The sequence below is a fragment of the Dermacentor silvarum genome, chromosome 6 (assembly GCF_013339745.2).
Source record: "Dermacentor silvarum isolate Dsil-2018 chromosome 6, BIME_Dsil_1.4, whole genome shotgun sequence".
In the NCBI taxonomy this organism is placed as follows: domain Eukaryota; kingdom Metazoa; phylum Arthropoda; class Arachnida; order Ixodida; family Ixodidae; genus Dermacentor; species Dermacentor silvarum.
Window position 1 is genome coordinate 31,674,988 of NC_051159.1, and position 15,125 is coordinate 31,690,112.

Consider the following 15,125-nt stretch of genomic DNA (forward strand, 5'->3'; position numbering starts at 1 on the left):
CAGTAGGCACCAGACATGTAGTCCTGCTGACTTCCAGCCCCTGTGTGCCGCTTTTTCGGGGACTGGCGCAAGTTTTCTGTTGCTTTGCCCACGTTCAGTTCGGCGTAAAGTTCGCGAATCGACCGCGTGCAGTCGCTCGTCAGATTACGCGCCGCGCGATCGGCCGCGGGCGTCAGCTTCGCCTTCACGTAGCTCTGCCACGTTTTCGTGTGAAGAGCCCGACGGCTGATGTCCATCAACGAGAAAATGTCATTGAATGCGGTCTGTCGGTTGCCCGTTGCCTGCATGGCACGCGTAGCCAAAACGTTCACAGCAAAGGAGTTCATTCGCTCGGCACTATCAACGCGCGGCGAGCTCCACACCGACGTAGTCTCTCCACAGTTTGCGCACATAAAACGCAGCTTCACAGCGAGTCCGTATTCCCGCTCGTCTCGGACGATTTCGAAAGCACCACTGCAGTTTTGCACGTCGCAAACGTTAATAAAGTGTTCACTGCACTCAAATCCACAATCGTAAACGTAGTCCCATCAGCCGGGCGAAGTGCATCGTCGGTACTGTCACCCACGAACTCGCGTTTCCTCTCTGTCGCTGAAGATAACGCCGATAGATTCGCTTTGGCTTTCGCCGCTTCCTCCTTCAGCTCGGAGGGTTGCCGGTAGATCGTATCTTGCCGCGAGTGAAGGTCGAAGGCTTGGCGGCAGACGGACTCTGAATCGCAGCAGCCGCTGCGGTCGTTAGGCCTACCGTTGCTGCATCGACGATTTGGGCATCAAACGCTGAGGTTGTGGCGTCCTGGTCGTTTTGCGGCGTCGAGTAGCGCACTTTGCAGTTTTCGATGAGCATCCGTCGCACTTTTTTAGCACGAAACTTGTGCCGCGTGCGAAATTTGCGCACCGTTTTCGACAACGCGGCACGCTTTCTCGCTGACACTGGGGCAAGATGGCGCGTCTCCAAGCGCGCAGCAGACGATGGTCATGCCATTCCGCCAATTGGGAGGCAAGCTCAAGTCACGTGCACCAAGTGTCGAATAGGAGAGCGTTTTAGTACCTTTTTTTGGCGCGCAGTCTTTAAGTGGCCAATAGCTGAATGGGGCCCGTTCTGGCGGGAATTTGAAGGCAAAAAGCGGCTCTTTCAAATGAGACCAAGATGTCCGCGCTAGCACACGTGGAAGAGCAGGCGCGCGTTTCGGAAAATGTGCCGTTTCAGCGTCAGTTTAGCCTGAAATTCAGCTAGTACATGTCGTATAAGGCATCATTGCGGCTAAAATATTGACATTATCGGTATGAAATTAACAATACAGGTGCAATAATAGCTGTACATTCCAACAATGCAATTTAAAAAAATCGAGTTTTTTCGCGATTTTTGGTCGCCACAACCCGTGTCCCCCCTTAAAGAAGCTGCAGGCCCAGGCTGAATTGGAGAGCGTAAATATAAGCTAGCCGGAAACGCGAGATGTGGCCCTCACAACTTGCGTGCATTGGCGTCTCGTGCTATGCCAATTTGTGCAACACTTCACATTACGTAAATGTAAACTTCGGCTGTGTCTGTGGAATTTTTTAGTGACTTTCGGTTGTACCTTTTCTGTGTTAGTACCGTATTTATTCGAATCTAGGCCGATAGTTTTTTTTCAAATGATCACATACGAAACTCTAGGGTCGACTTAGATTCGAGGATTTAAAAAAAACGCGCCAGTTTTTAACTGAAACTGATAAATATGGTGCATAGTTAGCGCCATCTAGAAAAGTCAGTATCTCAGCCGCTACTAGCCGCGCCAGTACCCAACTGAAGTACATGAGCGACGTCGCCATTTTGACCTGCGTCGTATCGGTAGTATCGGTATGGTGCAGCATCGGCGGGCGATGCCACTATAGTGACGCTTTCTAAACGAATACTGTATTTACTCGAATTTAAGCGCACTTTCAACACGACCCTAAATCTGCGTCGGCATTTCAAAATGGCCGCCTCGCACGCGCATCGAGCCTAGCTACCGTAGCATGCGGAAGCTTCCTCCGTGTGCTGCAGTACACGTGCTTAGGCAATAGTCTACCGTCTGTATTCACGTTCTCAGCGTCTGCTCTATCAGCATGAAGTACGGAGTTCATCATGATGCCGCATTTAAAAGGAAAGTGATCATCTGTGCGGAGACAGACAGAAATCGGGCCGCATCACGGGCGTTCGGAGAATCCGAAACTTGCGAGCGGGGCTGGCGCAAACAGGAGGAGAGGATTTTCGCCAGCAAAGCAATGCGGAACGGTTTCAGTGGACCGAAGCAGGACGTAATCTGCGACGATCCACTCCGGCGATACGATCGCCTTGGCCCTATCTTGAAAGCAATCTGCGACGGGTAAAGTCCGCCGCGCGCCGTGTTTTCGCCGCGTTGAAGCGAGAGGCATGCTAGCACGAAGGCGCGCTTCGTCTCCAGCGTTCTGACAGTTCGTTTCCGCGGTCAACGAGCGAGATGTGTTCATGTTTGCTTGTGCGCGCGTGACACCGTGCTTGTTAATAGCTGTCTACTAATTTGCTATCACATTCGATGCATCGCCTTTCGGACGAAACTGCGACTTTTTTTTATTCATCGCAACTTCAGTGCATCGGGAGGAAATCTATTTTTCCAAATGACAGAAAGTTGTATTTCTGTTTGAAAGCATGAGGTGCGCGGTACTGGTAAAAGACTTTTTTTTCCTCACGGAAAACGGGTGTGCGTTACAATCGAGGAAGCATGAGAATCGAGTAAATACGGAAGTTGCGCTAGCCGTAGAGGCATCGTCAAACGTTCAAGCCGGGCGGAATTTCGGCATCGGTCTGTCGTTGGAGGGGGCCACGGGAGATGGTCTTTGCGTGCGCCGCAACGTGCGCTCCTTCCAAAAATGCAGCGTCTCTAATGCGCTGGATGGTACTGAATATAGCGCACTGTTTGAAGATGTCAGCAGTAAGCAAGATAGCGACGTGGCTAGCAGCGATGGTGACATAGAATGAGCTCGGCGTGTTCAAATTTAATAATGCTGTTTCATTTTGCGAATGCTGGCCTACATTTTTTGGGGGGTCGGTATTGAATTGGAGTCGGCCTAGATTCGAGTAAATACGGTACGTCTTTTTCTCCTGTTTGAGGTTCTAGTGTACATATTTTGGCATCAAAATTATTTTTGATTTCATTTCTGTTTATATTCTGTATTGTATTCAGTAATGCAACAAATAGTACTAGCTGATGCGCATTCATAGCTGTCTTGTGCTGTGTGTTGTTCGGTTGAACTTATTATCACTAATTCCCCTCCCCTTTTGACTATTGTCATCGAGGGTTGACAGGGCACTGGTAGTTCTGTTACTTCAGTTTGCCGATGAAATCGTTGCCATTACAGGGGAAACCAAAGGAATGTTTGTGTCATTCTATCTTTTTTGGCTTTCCACGAAACTACGAACTCCCTTGTGTTGTTTTGTAAAATATTCTTTTTGTCCTCCTTTGTGTTCATTGCATGCATTCAGCATGACATGTGCCATGACATGTTTCTGTACAGCGGATGACTTGCTGTTTCATGCGGGTTTTTCTTCTTTCAGTCGCAAGGATGACCGTGTGAGGCGCTCTAGTGTCGGCTCGGGGTCGGGGCGATCGCGGCGCTCCTCGGAGTCCGGTAGGGACTCCCATGACGACGGGGGACGGCAACCACTGTCGCGGCAGTATAGCAACGTAAGTGCCCGAGCTGTGTGAAGACCGTGGCAGCAGTACCGAACACCTCTGTGTTGCTTTCCTCCTCTTCCCCTGCTTTTGTGTGTTTTTTGTTTTGTCTTCGGGGCTGTGATTATGCTATCAGCTCAATGCATGGGCATCTTGGAAAGATTGAACATACGGGCTATTGCCGCAACATGTGTTCATTTGGTTAGCTAAAGCCCTGAAGTATGTGATCAGTGTGTGCCGGTTGGGTGACACCATTACACAACTGAGAAGAATTTAGACGTGGAACAGGTTTTCTTTCTCCATCTATTTCTTGTTGAAGATCCACAAGGTTATGGTTATTGTTTGTCTGTTAGCTTTTCTGTTGCCAGCACTTGAATTTAATTCAATGTTACCGTGCAGTCCACTCACAGTGATAAATAAAAAGAAAGTGCTGTAAATTCCCGTTTAATAGATTTTTTGGTTATTCGATCCCGACTGAAGATCCCATACGGTCCTTGTGTATTTCTATGGGCCCAAACTTCTGTTCTTTTGATCCTAAAATTGGCCTTCGCCGGATAATTTAACTTGCCGTGCAGCGTGCCGCGCAACCACCCCACTCGGCATGCCTCCACCCCATTGCTTGGGGGGGAAAAAAAAAAGAAATAAAGTACAGACAACTTCTGTTAATTTGACCGCAGTGAGACCGAAAAACTGGTTGAATTAAACAAGACAACGAAAAAAACATCAAAACAGACCACTGATTCATTTGGCAGTATTTGCCCGATCCTAACATGCCCCCAAATGAAACGTGCCTGCGCTCTCTTTAAAATCTGCCTGTCTCTCTCGGCGAGTGCGGAAATGCGCCGTGGAAGCAGCGGGGGGTGCGCCGACAAAGCGCAAAGCTGTGTCGCTTGAGACGAAGCTGCAAATTTTGCTAGACTCGGAAGTACGAGCTCGCGCAGTCAATGATATTGACGATTATGAAAACCGGGAGTGCCACAATCATGAAGGCTAGAACCTGTGGCACGAGGTCACGTGATCAAATCCCGACTGCCACAGCCACATTTTGATGGGGGCGAAATGCAAAAATGCCCGTGTACCGTGCATTGGATGCACATTGAAGAACCCCACGTGGTCAAAATTAATTCCAGAGCCCTCCACTATGGCGTGCAACATAATCAGATCGTGGTGTTGGCACTTAAAACCCCATAATTAAACAAAATAACTGTACAGTTGAATTTCACAATAACGAAATCGGCATGGAGCGCGAAAAAATTAGCTTTCGCGAGAATTTTGTTGCTGCGAAATGAGACAGCACAGATGGGGAATGTGTCACAAAGCTAAACTTTGCTGTCAAAATTCTGTTAGCCTACTTTGCCAAGCCTTGCTCGAGGCTTAGAACCACATTGCCAACAGCACAAAGTGTGCCCCATGCGTCGATCAGCAGTGGCGGCAATGCCGTTGAGCGATATTCTCGGTCTATCAATTTTTGGGATACAATCACTTGTGCGAAATTTTGCATAACTTTCCACCAGACACGGAGCAACAGTGTGTTCTACGAACGCAGCAGCGTTTCTCTAGTGCACGCTGTAGCCCGTAGACGCCTGGTGCTGAGCACGAAAGTGATCGTATCTTGTACCCCAAAAAGCGATTGAGATTTCGTCCCCTCTGTGCAAATCTACGTCCAGCGCCAAATCCCATGCAGATTTGTTTCCAATCCACATGCAATGCCTGTTGGGTGGCACCAAAACCTGTGATCGTGAAGCGAGGGACTGTGGGACGTGGATTTATTTGTTTCTGCTGCACTTTTCTCACAAAGCCACACATTATGCACTGCGCTAGGTGTGTAAGAACGGTTGTTCCACTTCCAACATGCGTGCCGCTTCAAATGTGTGATCAACAAACAAGATGGCGGCCTTGACGTGTTTCCACCATTTTGTTGTCTTTCTGGGGAAAGAGTGGCAGCACTCGCACAGGGGAATGAAGTGGTATATTACGAAATTTAAGTGCAAAGCAAACGCATTTGAGCACTTTTTGGGAGTCTGTTAGCCTTCCGGAAGTAGGTAATGTTGGGTTACGTTCCAGCAAATTTTGTTGATGCGGGATTGCTGTTCAGCCACATTTCATTGTCTAGTGGTATGAAATGTATTGAATCCTGTGGGCGTTGGTCGGGGATACGAAAATATTTCCTTGTCATGGGATTTTGTTATCCCTGGTTTTGACTGCTTCTTTCTGTCTAATCAAAATGTTTGAATGTTTGTCCCGCAATCTTTTTTTCGTGCAACCCAGTTATAACAGTCATCAATTACAGCAATGGGGTTTTCTTGGCGCTTTGACATTGTAACTGTACTGTACTCGCTCACCTTTTCTGTTGCATAGTCTGTAAACTTCACTTTGTTCCTTACAGGACAGCGACCAACATTCACAAAGTAGCAGGCACGGCTCTCAAGGCTACGATGCACCAGTTCGAGGTGAGTGCCAGATGTGTACTTGCCAACTCTGCCAAATTTTGTAAGGTTTATGAATCTAGGCACATTTTGCACTTTTACGAATGTTGAGTCAAGTTTTAAAACAAATATGGTTCTCTATAGTGTTTTGCTCATCGTTCTCCATACCTTCCTTTGCAAGCCTTCTGATGGCGAAAGGATGTAAGAAGGGTACTTGCTTCAACAAAGTTTATTCAGGCAAGCTCCTGAAGCAGTTGCTGAAAAAAGTTATTGTGACCTAAAAGCAATGAGGTGCTGGTCACTATTTGCTGTGCCAAATTTGTTGCAGTGTCCTTTCTTTTCCAAAAGTAAAATCGTCTGTAATATATTCCAAAGCTTGAATTAAAAAATGCATGCTATCAAAAGATGTGCCGCCATCACCACTTGCTACTCTGCACGCTTGCACTGCTGAGAATGTTTGTTGCCTAGCATTAGTTCTGCAATCTCTCAGCAGCTGTGCTATAGCCTCTATTTTTGTGCAGCCATCATGGCTTCATTTTCAAACCTTAGGTTCTAGAAATGCCTTGTGGAAAGTAGTTTCATGCATTTGGCTTTAAAGCGACTGATATCTTTGGTTGAACTTGGACGCTACAAGGTCTGTTAGAAAAGTATCAGACCTTTGGCCGAAGAAAAAAAACTGGCATAACTGGAGCATTGGAAACCTAATCACCCTCAAAGTAGTCTCCTTGGGACTCCACAGACTTCTCCCAGCGGTGCTGCCATTGTTGGAAGCGTTCCGAGAAGGCCCCTCTTTCGGAATGGAGTTTAGCTCGGCTGTCGTTGCAGCCATAATGTCCTCTCGTGTCTGAAATCGCGCTCCTTTCAATGGCCTCTTCATTTTGGGAAACAGCCAGAAGTCGCAGGGGGCCATATCGGGAGAGTAAGGAGCCTGTTGAACTACAGGAGTCTGGTTTTTCGCCAAAAAAGTCTGAATGCAAGGAATGTTCCGGAGCATTGTCGTGAAGGATGTGCCAATTTCCTGTTGACCACAACTCCGGTCTCTTGCGCCGCACAGCATCACGTAGGCGACGGAGGACGTCCCTGTAGTACTCTTTGGTGATTGTTTGACCCTGTGGTGCGTACTTGTGGTATGCCACACCGCGAGAGTCAAAGAAAGCAGTCAGCATCACTTTGACGTTGCTGCGCACTTGGCGGGCCTTCTTTGGTCTTGGTGATGTGGAATGCTTCCACTGTGATGACTGGGATTTGGTTTCCGGGTCGTACCCGTACACCCAAGACTCGTCTCCAGTGATTATGGTGTGCATGAAGTCAGGGTCACTGTTTGTGGAATCCAGCATGTCCTGTGAGATTTCAACACTACATTGCTTTTGCTCCACCTTGAGCAGCTTCGGCACGAATTTCGCCGCAACTCTCTTCATGGCCAAATCTTCGGTCATAATGAAATGTGCAGAAAAAGTGCTGATGCCCACCTCTTCCGCAATTTCTTGGATAGTCACACGACGGTCCCGCATCACCACAGCAATCACTTCGTCAATGACCTGGTCATTTCGGCATGTTGATGGCCGGACGGAGCGTGGCTCACTCTCCACTGATGTGCGACCGTCTTTAAAGCTGTTGTACCACTCCTTAATTTGTGTGCAGCTCATAGCATCGTCACCGAAAGCAGTCTGAATCTTTCGAATGGTTTCCACTTGGCTGTCGCCCAGTTTCTGGCAAAATTTGATGCAGTAGCGCTGCTCCAGTTGCTCCGTTTTTTCCTTGCAATAAAAAAAACGACAAGAGCACTGTGCACTATTTCACTCAAACGCTGCGTCCCAGCGACACGCTATCGGCAGGCGGGAAATAATTCGCGCATGCGCACGGAGGTTCAAGGTCGGCTGATGCAAGCGCGCTTGGTTCATATCCGTCAGGTGTTCGCGAAAAAAAAAAGTAAGGTCGGATACTTTTCTAACAGACTTCGTACTAACCCTCATGCTAGAAGGCGATTGACATCGTTACGATGGGAAAGTCAATTTTGAAAAGCCACCTGAAAGGTTTGGAGTGTAGGTCCAACTCGGAAGCTGCTTAGGTGCACGAAATTGCACCTTAGAAGAATATGTAACTCATTTCTAGTGTGTGTTTACAAACAAGGTTTGTTTCTACCTGTCCTTAAAGGAGGGGATGAAATAACTTGATTTTCGTTTTTGGCCGAATGTAAAGTATGAAATTTGGCACACGCGCTGTAAGCAATATGCATATACACTAGACAATCCAAAAATTTCATTAAGATATCTTCATTAGTTTTCTGTTACAAAGAATTTACAAAGTTTACAAGTTCCTTGCTCGGGAAAGCTGGCACAGTACCGAAACATGGTACGAACTGGAATACTTTGTATGTTTGCCCAGATGCCTAATCTATATCAAGACAGTGTTAGATTTTTTTTTAGTGCCCTTATAATTTTTTTGTTACTCAACTGACATGCATGTAACTTGTGTTTGACTGCATAGACCATGCAGTAATTGTGAATAATTAACTAATGGAAAAATAAATGAACATTTCAAGACTGTCTTGATGTGCAGCACAGTTCATGGATCACAGCAAAACAAACTGGATCAAAATCGGTCCAGCCATTGTTGTGCTATGCTTTCCACAAGCGAGGTGACCGACCAAAAAACACTATTGAGAAAACGAGCTGCAAAGTTTTGCAAGCAGTGCAGGTTTATTAGAACGCATCAGGGCGGTAATTTTTGGCATCAGTGCTGTCAAGCATCTTCTTGCACCTTTGCCTCTTCGTTTGGTGGGCTTTGAAAATTTAATAGCCTGGCTAGTACACCAAATTGAACTTCCGTTCAGTTGCGGACATCGCGCGAAGGGAGTCGCGCACGCTGCATGCTCGCGATTCTGCCGTCACCGCTGACGCGAAACGCGGCTCGAGGCGCGTCTGAATGGTGCGCCGTTCGGGCGACTATTTGTCCGGTGAATTTTCGGTTATTACACTGTAGCTCGTCGACGGTTGGGGCTCGCTCAGAGGCGGCGTGTTCATGTCGCACGATGCATCAAACTAAGTACACCGTCTTCGCCGGCGATGGTGACCTTCGACCCGCGTCGATACGATCTCGGCTGGTTCGCGCGGCCGTACGCCGAGGCGCGGGAGCTTCCGTTGGCGCGTCTTCCGTCGACTGCGTTATCGGTACCGATGGCACAGGGCGATTGTCGGTTTCGCTGCTTGAGTCACACGGTGCAAGATAGCGCGGCACGTAATCCACGGTGCAAGGTAGCGCGGCACGTTCAGTCGGGTGCTCCTCCGCTAATCGCCGTACTTTTCTCGCCGTAGGAGGCTTGCGCTTCCGTATTCCGAAGACGTGCTTCGTCCAAACTTTCTTCTCCAACAAGCAACGATCCTTAACTAAACTGGGCGCTCTCAGAAATCCAAATTCTGCGTGTCAAGTGAAGACGCCGGCATGGTTTGCAAAGCGAACAACTGCGGTAGCCATCTTGCCCGCTGCCGCAGCAGTAACCAATGGGAAGACGCCATTCAGCACGGCAGCCAATCGCAGGCCCGCTTTCATCGGAGGGCCCGAAGGTTTGGTTTTACCTGTTCCTAAATTTTGGCCTTCGGGATCCTTGAAATCCTTGATGGTCCTCGAATTTTTGGCCGAATGTAATGTATGAATCCTGATGCAGCTACATTGTAAGCAATATACATATACATTAGTAAACAAAAATATATATTGTGTTGCAGTTTTCTGTTACAAATTAATTACCTTCAAAGAGACATCAGTCACTCTTTCCAATATTGTCCTACAGAATGCAAGCTTTTGCCACCTGGGGGACAATGTATTGCGCTTTGGTTGTTGCACTTGCCATAGTTTCATTTTGATATTATGTTGCTCGTTGTTGGCTTACGTCTTCAAGTTTGTGTGCTAGGGGTGTGTTTTCTTTTTTATTATTGTTATTATTAATTTATTTATTTATGCCTCGTAGGTTACAGCTGGAGTATCAGGCATAGCCTGTGACTAGGATAATCTCTTCAGTTATCCTAAGCGTCCTCCTGTGTGCACATTTTGCAATGCGCTGATCAATGATGTACAGTCGCCAACCGATTTTCCGGACCTCACGGCGACTGAAAAATAGTCCGAAATATGGAACAGTCCAAAAAAACTTGTTCACACAAAAAAATAAAGTTTATTAGGCTTAGAGTGGCATAAAAAATATCTAGTAATGCCCTGCCTCATACTACACTTCAAGGCGATCAGATTTGCTTGGATTTGCGCAAGACTGACGTCATCTCCATATGCAGTCAACAAGAGCGTCACTGCGTTGGCAATCTCCGTTGCTGGAGATTGCCATGGAGATGGAAGAAATAAGCCCCGTTATAGCGCCTCCTCGCTGCTCGTTACTTGGCTCTTGCAAAGGCACAGGAGGTGGCACCGATCACACAAATGTCACGTCTCCAAGACACACCTGCTCTGTAGATGCAACACGTGCAAAACAGAAACCTAAACTTTAAAAAAAAAAGCTGATCTCGCATTCAGTGATTATGGCAATAGCGCTGACCGAAAAAAGAAAGTGCCATCCCCTGGAGTGTTTTGTCGGCTAAGGAAGAGCAGGCATGGTCTCCAAGACTAGGGGATGTCGCGCGCACTTCTCTTCATAGCAAGCGCCTCCTTATCTTGGAGGCTATAGAGCCGGCCACTGGAAGCCAAGCCAGCAGAAAATCCAACATGGCGGTTCTCCAAGATCTGGTAGCGTGGCTCAGAACGAGCGATTTAGTCGGGAAAGTCAAATTTCAGGGCCTAAATTCGTCCAAAAATTGGGTCGCGAGAATGCATTACCTCTATAAGAACCCTGGCGATCCGTTAAGTCCGGTATATCTAACAAGTCCGAAAAATCCGTCGGCGACTGTATACAGTTCTGCAATTTATTCTCGGATTATGCAATTTCTTTAGACAGTGGGCAGTGCTTGTGGTGCAAACAACATGACAGTGGGTGCCCAGAGAGGCTATTGGCTGAGCCTAGTGGTCTGGGATGAGGCAGTGTTTTAGAGCTGTTTGCGCTGAGAAGACTGAAGCATCTGTCCCGGCACTCTGGGTGGTTGCATAACAATTTGTGGTCTAAACTGTATGCACTAAGCTTGGGTAATGTTGTAGCACAAGTGCAGTGGAACCTCGATGCAATTCTGCATAATACGTTTTTCGGGGGAATGCTTTTTTTTTTCTTTTCCCGATAATACGATTTCGTTGGATTTCATTAGACAATGCGATTTTCGGGTGATACGCTTTATTTTGTGGTTCCCGTGAAGATCATATCAACGAGATTCTACTGTAGATGTATTTGTGTATGTGATATTTCTACCTTCGAAAGACGAGGTGAAGTTGGTCTTGCGGTCTATTTCTGTACTTACACCAATTTTCATCAGCTCTGATTGTGTGGCCAATGTGTCCTTACTCATTTTGAGGTGTGTTCTGTTTTTCGATACAGTACTTAGTTGCAGAGATGCACGTAAGTATATCACAGCTGCTTGCTGGAAAGCTGAGGGGAGCAACTTATATTTTCTAAAATGTCATATTTTAATTTCTTTCCACATGACCTAAACTACCGTATTTTCCGGACTATAACTTGCACCTTTGTATAAGACGCACCCCCCTCAAAACGTCAGTTTTTCCAGAAAAAAACGTATATAAGTCACACCGGTAAATTAGACGCACTTGTTTGTTCAGTAAGCGATTTCTAAAAAAAGATACGGTGACGTTTCACTTTGTGAACATGGGCCACGCTCAAACGTATGAGTGCCATATATTTCTAATCCAGGCGCATTTTTGCCGTTGTGGTTGCCGCAATGTTCGTATAAAGTCCAGGGGAGATATCATCGTCCCCACGAGCCATATGTAGCTTTATGGGCAAGTGAAAGCGTGCCACTGTGAGCCAAATTGCGCACAAGGGAGGAAAGCGGGAGGGAGGGGGTTGGGGGGTTGGCTTGTGTACTCTGGTAGCAACTGCGTAGTTTGCGCAGTGGCGCGTGCCGTATCTTGACAACGATCTGCAGATGCAATGATTTCGGGGTTGGTCGACTCGCAGTCGGCCTGCCGCTGCTTGCATTGCTGCTCCGTCCTCGTACGGCACTCAGGAACTCGATCACGTGAAGAATGCGGGACCTCGATAGCGTGCACAAAACACGCGCAGCAATTAAGTCAACCAGCGCGCCTCGCGTATGTGGCCATAACATCGAATCCGATTTTGACGGCAGTTTTTCCGGGGAAAAAAAAAAGACGTAGATAAGTTGCACCGTATAAGACGCACCAACCAAAAATTCTGAAAAAAAAACTCGACTTATACACTGGAAAATACGATACTAATGATGCATTTTTCATGGCTATCATAATCATTCAAACATGGGGAAAGTAGTGTTGTCGTCTGAGGACACAATCATTGAGGCTCGGCCAATGTACCAATGTCTATCAATGCCCCTCCCCCCACCTTTTTTTTAAATTTTATTTTCACAGTACTGCAGGCAGAGGGCTACAAATTGGGTATAAATGAAAAAAGTAAAAAGTAAATGCTATCGGTGATTGTTCTCACAAAATTTTCTCCAAAGCCGGCTTTACTAAACCAGCCGGCGGTAAAGCTAGCTTTAGAGAAAATTTTGTTTTGTGCCGTGGCTGTGAACAGTTGTCATTCATGTTCGCGTCCTTAGTGTTCTGTTCTGTTGCGTCACTCATCAGGTGAAGCGGGAGATCCTGCCAAGCGGCCGGCTGACCGCATCCGGCGTCCGGACTCTGGTGGTAGTGGGCCAAGAGACGGGCCCCCCAGCCGTAATGGCGGCGACAGGCCACTCTCGAAACAAGACCTCACTTCTGGCAACAAGAGTGATGACGGCAAAGAAGTGGTGAGGGCTGTTGTTCACTTGCTGCCTTGGAAGCCATTCATCTCATCTGAATGCAATTTTGTCCGTCTGAATGTAAATTTGGCTCACACACCAGTGTAGTTATTGTTCAAGCAGTAGTTGAGAGTGATCATTAATTGCTAGTCGCATATGGCGTGCCGCCAATTAAGTATGCACCAAAGAGAAATAATTTGAGCTTTATTTTTAAGTAGTCCTTTTACAGTGCCCAAAAAGCCACGAAGCCGAGGCTTCCTAAGCCCGAAAACACGCAAAACCGAAAGACCCTCGGAGGTTTAAGGAGAATGTGTTTTTAAATTTGAACCGTTTCAGTGTAATGCACTGTCTCTCTTGGTTGGAGACCAAAACTTCTGTTGTAACACCTGTACTGTAATGCCCTTGGGTAAAGAATATATAAGCATCCTGTTTGTCTCTCCGTGCAGGTGTACACAAGCAGGAACATCTACGCACATCTGCAGCAAGAAGATGGAGACGAAGTCTCTGAGTAAAAAGCTGACTGTGACGTCAACGATGATGCCTGTGCACCCTCTTCTTCTCCACGGCCCCAGCGTCGTTGGTTTAGTGACTCTTGCTGAAGAAGTGCCCCCCTCCTCCTCCTCTCCTTTTGCTCTCCCTCTCACCTTGCATCTTCTTTCATGCCTGGCTGCATTTTTTTTTTCTCTTCTTTCCTTTTACAATCAACCTTCATGCGCAAGCACTTCTAGATTTTTTTTTTTTCTCTATTGACTGCCTAAAAATAGCTTTTTTTCTTTCCTGTCTTGTAGAAACTTTCCTTCCACAATTGACATTGCTCTAATGCATGTTTAGGTTTATTTAGTTCTTGTGCGTGCCATGGGACATCTTGCTGCAGCCTGTGGGAGCTCGCTTCCATCCCGAAAGAAATATATATATATATACATATATATATATATTAATAAAAGGCAGCACATGGCGTACGGACGCAGCCAAAATTTCAAAAGGTCATTTTTATTGACAGTATATACACGGCTGCTTCATTTTCCCAGGTATTGTAAGCCAAGTTAAATTTGTATTTATTACCCTCCGTTGCATCGGTATTCAGCAACTTGCGTGTACCACTGGTGTGCATAAGAGAAGTGGCTGTCCTTGGGACTGTTGAACTGTTCTTGGCCTTTTTTTGGCAGGCTGTAAATATACAATCAGGTTTGTATATTTTTTTTCTTCCCCTTCTCGTAAGTCGGCCTTCGTTTACCATAGGTGCTCTGTTGGCTGCCTAGTTGACCTTTAAACTCCAGCACTTTGCTGTAGCTCTAAAGTGTGTAGCGATAGCCACGTCGGACTCTTGCATGCTGCCGATCAAAAAAACCAGACGCTAGTGGCTGACCGTCTTGTCCCTGAAACATAGTGGTCTTTTTAAATAGCAAAATGGACTGCGATAACTTTTTTTTTGCCTGCTTGTGCACTGTTGTGTACGACATAATGCACATACTCGTGAGACATGTACATACCTAAGTAGTTTTTCGTTTATTTTGCTTGCAATTGTGGTTGCAGGAATGCGTGACATCAAGGATATTTTTTTTTTTTCGAAAGCCTTCTGCTGTCAATGCAGCATCTCGGGCCTTGGTTTTGCCTTCGGGCCAGTGTCACGAGAGGTTGGTAACCTTTTTCTAGGAAAAAGGTTGCAAGATGAAAAAAAAAAAAAAAGCTACTGAAGGTTTGTAGTTGTCTGGTAGAGAGCAGTGTACATAACTTTTTAATTGAAAGAATGATCACTTCTTAATGTAATGTTTTGCTTGTTGCTGCAGCGTGTATTCGCGAGATGCAGACTTCTTTGGTACAACAAAGAGTATGCTTGCTTTTTTCCTTCCCTCTTCATCGGCTGGGTTGAGGAAATAAAAGTAAATGCTATGCTTGTGGAATGTGTGCCTCTTTTAACACGAATGTGTTACTCTGGGCCATCTAGTGCAGGTGGTGAAAAAGTTTTGCCGACATGTAAAGGTCTCTGCGGCAGATGGGCTGGGTATTGTGTGTTTGCAAGCCAGGCGTAATTACGCCTGGCTTGCGAAATGCATCATGAGGTGTGCACTGAAGCCTCTCGCTCCTGTGTGAAGTCGAAAGTAATCGGGAGTCCCCGGAATTAAAATTTTTTTAAGGCCTCTCATACCCAGTGGCACACAGTTCAGTTGGCGT

The 15,125-nt window shown here is 46.6% G+C and overlaps 1 protein-coding gene across 4 annotated transcripts in view; it reads left to right on the top strand.

Moving 5' to 3' along the window:
* Positions 1-14,854, top strand: part of LOC119455384 (eukaryotic translation initiation factor 4B) — a 36,967-nt gene extending 22,113 nt beyond the window's left edge. For all 4 annotated transcript variants that reach the window (XM_037716784.2, XM_049668732.1, XM_049668733.1 and 1 more), the window contains exons 10-13: positions 3,553-3,682; positions 6,057-6,120; positions 12,799-12,962; positions 13,400-14,854. In XM_037716784.2, coding sequence (XP_037572712.1) covers positions 3,553-3,682; positions 6,057-6,120; positions 12,799-12,962; positions 13,400-13,465 — 424 coding nt within the window. In that variant the 3' untranslated portion in view covers positions 13,466-14,854. The remainder of the gene's footprint in view (positions 1-3,552; positions 3,683-6,056; positions 6,121-12,798; positions 12,963-13,399) is intronic.
* Positions 14,855-15,125: the final 271 nt, after the last annotated feature.